The following is a 7,500-nucleotide window of genomic DNA, read 5'->3' as shown; positions in this document are numbered from 1 at the left end:
AGTAGGTCCTAACGTGCTGATTTAGGAGTAACTCTCAAAAATAAGGGGCGTTTCACTCCTAATTTTAGGACTCCTAACTTTTTAAGATAAGTTTAATTCACAAAGCATTTTAGCGCTAAAACTAGCTCCTAAATCTATGAAAAGCTAAGAGTCCTCGAGAGGACTCCTAAGTCACTAAGAGTAATTCACAGACAACCATTTGATGGCATTTTGGAGAGATTTAATGATAGTGAGCTTAACAAAAGGTACCTTTAATAACTGTGAGGGTTTAATGATCTTAGTGAAGTTATATTTAGAAAGTATAGACACATTTATATGTATTATATTCATATAATTCATACATATATTTATTAAGTTCCTTTTCCTGCAGTTGCTTTGGGTTTACGATGCGCTGAAAGTTACTGTTGGTGTCACGTTTGGGTTTAATTTCGTACTAGAGTAGGCCTATAGCCTATGTGGCGCTTCGCAGCATCTCCTCCGTTCCACAGGTCCGCTGTCTGTATAGGTGCGCGTCTCGCCTTTATCCTTCCGTATGCACTTTACCATTTCGCCGGCTGTTGTTTCCAAATTGTGAATTTCCTGGTTTGTCGCTGTCTGACTATTGCTGCATAGTCGCCGTTGAGAGAAATACAGTGAGAGTGCATGGCGTGCAGCTGTTCAATGAGGATATTTGTCCCGATTCAAATCATTGTAAAATGTAAAATGAATAGACCTATGTGGCGCTATTGTAGCCTATAGGTTAATAGTGAACGAATGTGTGGGAAACCCTGCAGTATCTTGGTTTCATGTTAAATCAGTGTCACTTGTCATTAATTGTATTAAAAACTCTTAACTTTAATACAGCGACACGATATGGATATCTCCCACAGTGTTTCTATCATAAATTCACTCTTAGCTCTCATTCCCTTTCAGCCAATCACTGTGGGCATAGAAGGTATGAACATGACGTCATCCATAGCAACAGGGTCAACCCCGCCCCCTTATTTTAGCTTAGTAGTCCCTCCCATTCCTTAGTAAAAGTTGGTCTTATCAGCTTTGTGAATAGGTTTTAAGAAATTACCCCTTACTAAGAACTTTTAGTGCTCCTTAGGAGTACTCTTAGCGCTAAGATAAAATGTTTTGTGAATACGGCCCCTGATCTCCAACACAGCAGGTCAGTGGTGTGAAGGCTACAGATGATAGTGTATTCCATTTAATCTCAGGACATCACACACACACACACACACACACACACACATACACACACGTTGTTTTAATGCTAGTAATCCAACAGCAGCTTTACATGAGGAGGAGATGTTTGAAAATGCCCCGAAGGAGAATGAACAAGGCAGTGATTCTTGTAAAGTTACACAACCTTAGATATAAGAGAACATCTGAAGAGCTTTACTTCAAAATTACAACTCCCTCCCTTTTAACTAAATTAATTATTCAACATTTTGTAAAACACACTTATAGTCTCTTCCCTTTCAAGACTGAAATAGAAAAATGGTTGATGTAATTTTTAGGCTTAGGGCCAAGAAAATCTTCCCGTCTTCATGCCATGCTTTAGACTCAACACACAAATATGACAGTGGTATCAATAACCATGTCTATATACCGGAAAGTAAAAAAAAAATAATATAATAACCACCAGCATCTGATCACAAATAACTTAAAATAAATCAGAATTGGGTCACTTTTACTGGGAATCTTGTAGCCTGTCCAAATTCAATGTGCCAATATCAATAATTCATGAAACAAGCCCACACTTGTGAAATAACAAGGAAGTGTGGATAACTGCATCTACTGCCAAATGTTCAGCTTGTAAAATAAAAGTTAAATCGGGCGTCACTTTTGATTGACAGCTTCAGTAGCTTTTAGCAAAACGTTTGGTTGTGTGTGTGTGTGTGTGTGTGTGTGTGTGTGTGTGTGTGTGTGTGTGTGTGTGTGTGTGTGTGTGTGTGTGTGTTTGTGTGTGTGTGTGTGTGTGTGTGTTTGGTCGTGTCCTTGTGTGGAGGTGGATGTGCAGAATCATGTTTATTGCTGCCAATCTATCTGATAGGCAGTTTGGGAAAACACACTTTTTACAGTCTCTCTCTCTCACACACACACATAGGTTTGTAAGGCTATACTTCAAGACATTCATTGACATAATGCATTCCCTCGCCCCTTACCCTAACACTAACCATCACAACTAAATGCCTAACCCCAACCCTTACACTAACCCTAATTCATACCTGAACCTTAAAACCTAGTGTTAACCCTCAAACAGCCCTTTAAAAGCCTGTCCTTAAAACCTAGTGTTAACCCTCAAACAGCCCTTTAAAGGCCTGTCCCAAAGTGAGAACCTGACAAAATGTCCACACTTGACAAAGATGTCCTACTTTTTAAGGAAAACACACACACACACACACACACACACACACACACACCAAGTGACTGCCATTCCAGCCTTGTCTTTGTGAGGACCGGCCGACATGCCCTCGCAAACATAATTGTCCTCCCAGTTTGGGTTGTTCGCCAAGAGTTGGTCCACATTAGTACATAAAGACAAACACACACACACACACACACACACACACACACACACACACACACACCCAACACACACACACACAGTCCCATAAAGTCTTTTAAGGGTATTAGACTGGTTTCCGGTAAAAACTTATCAACAAAAAACAGACACAAAGAAACCAACAAAGACATTCTTTATTTTTGGCAATGGACCAGATTAAAATGGCCGCTTAGAAAGAACAGAAAGAAAGACGGAAGAATTGTCAGGACACAATGGGAAGTTTAAAAAGTAAAAGACAAACATTCAGATAAAGTGTGTCGGTGAGTCAGAGGGCAACTGAAGGGCTGACGGGGACACACTGCCTTTTGGTGCGATGCCAAAATAATTATTGTGTGTGTGTGTGTGTGTGTGTGTGTGTGTGTGTGTGTGTGTGTGTGTGTGTGTGTGTGTGTGTGTGTGTGTGTGTGTGTGTGTGTGTGTGTGTGTGTGTGTGTGTGTGTGTGTGTGTGTGTGTGTGTGTGTGTGTGTGTGTGTGTGTGTGTGTGTGTGTAATGAGATGTAAATGCAAGACGACCTGAACAGCGCAGCAGCCACAGTGTTCTGTCAGGGCAGAGAGTGACCTTTAAAGGGTTATGACGGGTCACAGACTGATTAAACACACACACACACACACACACACACACATACACACACAGACACACACACACACATACACACGCACTGGGGAACTGTCAGGAACCGAAACATGTATGTTAAACCAGCATGTTAACATACATGATCTTTTAGTAAGAATAGGCAAGGTGAAGAGAAGAGACCTTGAACTGATTTAAAGCTATAGCGCGTAACTTTTTCATATAAATGAATGTCGGTGAGCTTTGGTGGAAGACGATGATAAATGTCGTGGTTTTTGGATTTTTGGCAACTTTTTTCTACATTTTGATAAGGTTTTTAACCCAATTCTTTGCGCAATTAAAGTCTATTTCCTAACCGTTTTTTTCCCCTCTCTCTCTCTCTCTCTCTCTCTCTATCTCTCTCTCCCTCTCCCTCTCTCCCCCTCCCCCCTCCCTCCTCCCCCCTCTCTCTCTGTCTGTAGTTTGTAGCTCAGCCTAACTGTCTGTCTCTCTGTCTGTAGTTTGTAGCCCAGCCTAACTGTGTCTCTCTCTCTCTCTCTCCGTCTGTAGTTTGTAGCTCAGCCTAAGGGCCCGTGTCCACCTAACGCCTTTTTCCCACCGCAAGCGCCTTTTTTCAATTGATTCCCAATGAGAAGCGGCCGCCTCGGGAAAAGGCGGCCGCTCTGAGAAAAGGCGCAGCGCCCAGCGGTTTTTTTCGAGCGCTTTTTGTCTTTTTGTGCGGCCGCTTCGAGATTTGCAAGTTGAAAAAAGTTTAACTTTTCAGAAAGGCGGTGGGGACGTCACCGCCGCTTTTTTCAAAGGGCCAATCAGATAGTAGATCGTCGGGACTCGTCGCCTTGGCAACAAAGAAGACGGAAGAGAAACTGCTTTTTCCGTCTCTGTTTACCCGAAACTGTACGAAAATAGTGACTTAAAATGACCAGAACAGAGGGAGGAGAGCCTGTTTGTGGGAGCAGATTAGGCCAACACTTGATTCTCTGTATTTTTTATCTCCTACGGATCGTTTCATGCGCACACATCAGCCTACAACTTGCTCCGTGTGTGTTTGCAGGAGCCGTGATAACTCCTCATCCAAACAGAGGATGGTGGAAAGTATTCTCTGTTTCATAAAACTACTCATATTAAAATGTAACGATTTAAATAGAAAACAGCAAACCTAAACAGTTAAACCAGTGTTGATAGGTCTGACTGACAGGTGACGATCAGCTTTTCTCTCCCCCGATCACAGCACTCTCTCTCCCAGCTCATAAAACGCTTGAAAAAAGCGGTCGAAAAAACCGGTTGTAAAAAACGCTCAGTAGACACACTCCCGAGCGCACAGCCAGCGTTTAACGCTGGAAAAAGGCGTTAGGTGGACACGGGCCCTAACTGTCTCTCTCTCTCTCTGTCTGTAGTTTGTAGCTCAGCCTAACTGTCTCTCTCTCTGTCTGTAGTTTGTAGCCCAGCCTAACTGTCTGTCTCTCTGTCTGTAGTTTGTAGCCCAGCCTAACTGTCTCTCTCTCTCTGTCTGTAGTTTGTAGCCCAACCTAACTGTCTGTCTCTCTCTGTCTGTAGTTTGTAGCCCATTCTAACTGTCTGTCTCTCTGTCTGTAGTTTGTAGCTCAGCCTAACTGTCTGTCTCTCTCTGTCTGTAGTTTGTAGCTCAGCCTAACTGCCAGCAGCTGCTAGCGACGCTCTGGTACGATGGTTTCCCCGGCTGGAGGAGACGTCACTGGGCCGTGAAGCTGGTGACCTGCTTCATCATAGGACTGCTGTTCCCTGTCTTCTCTCTGGTAAGAATAATAATATATTTTTCGTATCATCATCATTTTTATATCATACTAAAATCCCTACTAACGTCCTATTCATACTAAAGCCCTACTAATGTCCTACTCATACTAAAGCCCTACTAACGTTCTACTCGTACTAAAAGCCCTACTAACGTCATACTCATACTAAAGCCCTACTAACGTCATACTCATACTAAAGCCCTACTAATGTCCTACTCATACTAAAATCCCTACTAACGTCCTACTCATACTAAAGCCCTACTAATGTCCTACTCATACTAAAGCCCTACTAACGTCCTTCTCATACTAATTTTGACGTCAATTTGAGTATGTTGTGGTTGTTGTATGCGATTTTGTGTAGGCGAGAAATGCCCGGATGAGTACTATAACTTCCAGGAAGATTTTGTGTATGGATCGATAGGTTACTTTTCCTACTCAACCGCCCCACAATGCATTGCGTCTTTACAAACGGCATTGAAGTTTTTTTTTTTAAATTCTTTATTGCTTCTGTATACTTAAGTGTAAACGGTCCGACCAACCTCGCATACACAATGGATGGTTAAGTAGACAGTATGTAGTATAAACATGTTGAGTATGTAGGAGGGAGGACGTTAGTAGGGCTTTTAGTATGTAGTGTATACATGTTGAGTATGTAGGAGGGAGGACGTTAGTAGGGCTTTTAGTATGTAGTATATACATGTTGAGTATGTAGGAGGGAGGACGTTAGTAGGTAATTCTTTCTCCTTTCTCTCTAGATCTACCTGTTGGCTCCTAAAAGCGCTCTGGGGCGTTTCATCAAGAAGCCGTTCATAAAGTTCATCTGCCACACGGCGTCCTACCTGACCTTCCTCTTCCTGCTGCTGCTCGCCTCACAACACATCGCCCGCACCAACCTGCACATGCAGGGACCGCCGCCCACCATAGTGGAGTGGATGATACTGCCATGGGTACTGGGTATGTATTCAGACAGACAGACACACAGACAGACAGACAGACAGACAGACAGACAGACAGACAGACGAACAGACGGACAGACAGACAGACAGACAGACAGACAGACAGAAAGACAGGGAATGGGGCAGAGAGGGGAATGACAGTTTTTCTAATAGACAATAACAAGACATCTTATCTCTGTAATTTTATCGTGTTTGATTGCTATTCATCAAAAAAGACTCTTGAGTGTGTCTGTTCAAGCGTGTGTGTGTGTGTGTGTGTGTGTGTGTGTGTGTGTGTGTGTGTGTGTGTGTGTGTGTGTGTGTGTGTGTGTGTGTGTGTGTGTGTGTGTTTGGTGTGTGGAATGTGATTACATCTCCATATTCTCGCTGACACCAATCATTTCCAAATCATAACCATCGTCACTTAAAAAAAAATCAAAATCCATCTCCTCTCTCAGATTCATAACACACTTGAACAAAAGTGTATTCTGACCATTATCTGGTTTGTATTATAGATTATTAGTAACCTGCAGTGTGTAGAATGTTGGGTTTTATTTCCTAGCAGATTTTGTAGAAAGTAATTATAATATCCATAAGTACGTTTAATTTAGTGCATAATAGCTGAAAAAAAATATTTGAATTATTATTTTTTCCCTTAGAAAGGGTCTCATATACGTCCATATTTCTGCATATTTTGGACCAAGGCCTAGTGCCGCCATCTTGAAAGTGTCATAGTTGGAATGTCATCGGGTGCATTGTTTAAAATTTTGAATTGTTCTTTTCCTTGAAGGCCACTGTAGCTTCTGTTATTATTCTAAAGGGTTGGGGTTAACCAAGGAGCGTTGCATTCTAGAACTTTGTTGAACTTTCTTGATGATGTCATATTACACACTGCACCTTTAATCAAAGTGTTGTTTATATGCTAAAGAATAAATGTGGCATTTTACCAATAAAAAGTCAAAGTAAGTGTCAAATAAATTTCTGTTATTTAATGTGAGCTACAGGTTTTTTAGTATTATGGTGTAAAAATTACACATTGATAATTTTAAACATATGGTGGCAGAAATAAATATTTTAAACCTGCAGTGTGTAGAATTGTGGGTTTTATTTCCTAGCAGATTTTGTAGAAAGTAATTATAATATCCATAAGTACATTTAATTTAGTGCATAATAGCTGAAAATTATTTTTTAAATATATTTTTTTCCCTTAGAAAGGGTCTCATATATGTCCATATTTCTGCATATTTTGGACCAAGGCCTAGTGCCGCCATCTTGAAAGTGTCATAGTTGGAATGTCATCAGGTGCATTGTTTAAAATTTAGAATTGTTCTTGTCCTTGAAGGCCACTGTAGCTTCTGTTATTATTCTAAAGGGTTGGGGTTACCCAGGGAGTGTTGCATTCTAGAACTTTGTAGAACTTTCTTGATGATGCACCTTTAATAGCCTATACTTTTTTTTCTGGCTTGGATTACATTTTCCAGAATCACTGACTCCAACCTTTGATGACATTTCACGATTTCGCATGAAAAAAAAAACATGCCATTAAACAGTACAAGAAATAAGTGTAACTTGATCACATGTCTAAATATGATGATAACAACTCAAAAATCACTCTGGGGAAATCAGATGAAATAGAAAAATCACTAGTGAATAATTTAGTACAAAGCCTG

At 41.0% G+C, this 7,500-nt stretch overlaps 1 protein-coding gene across 1 annotated transcript in view; it reads left to right on the top strand.

Annotated features, from left to right (window-relative positions):
- trpc5a (transient receptor potential cation channel, subfamily C, member 5a) overlaps nucleotides 1–7,500 on the top strand; it is a gene marked incomplete at both ends in the record, with an annotated part of 52,611 nt that overhangs the window by 25,353 nt on the left and 19,758 nt on the right. Inside the window, 2 exons of the mRNA XM_080052004.1 lie at nucleotides 4,761–4,898; nucleotides 5,651–5,849. Of these exons, the coding sequence (XP_079908130.1) occupies nucleotides 4,761–4,898; nucleotides 5,651–5,849 (337 nt within the window). The remainder of the gene's footprint in view (nucleotides 1–4,760; nucleotides 4,899–5,650; nucleotides 5,850–7,500) is intronic.

Source organism: Ammodytes marinus (assembly GCF_949987685.1).
Source record: "Ammodytes marinus genome assembly, chromosome: 23".
Classification (NCBI taxonomy): Eukaryota; Metazoa; Chordata; class Actinopteri; order Uranoscopiformes; family Ammodytidae; genus Ammodytes; species Ammodytes marinus.
This window is presented reverse-complemented; position numbering and strand designations above follow the sequence as displayed.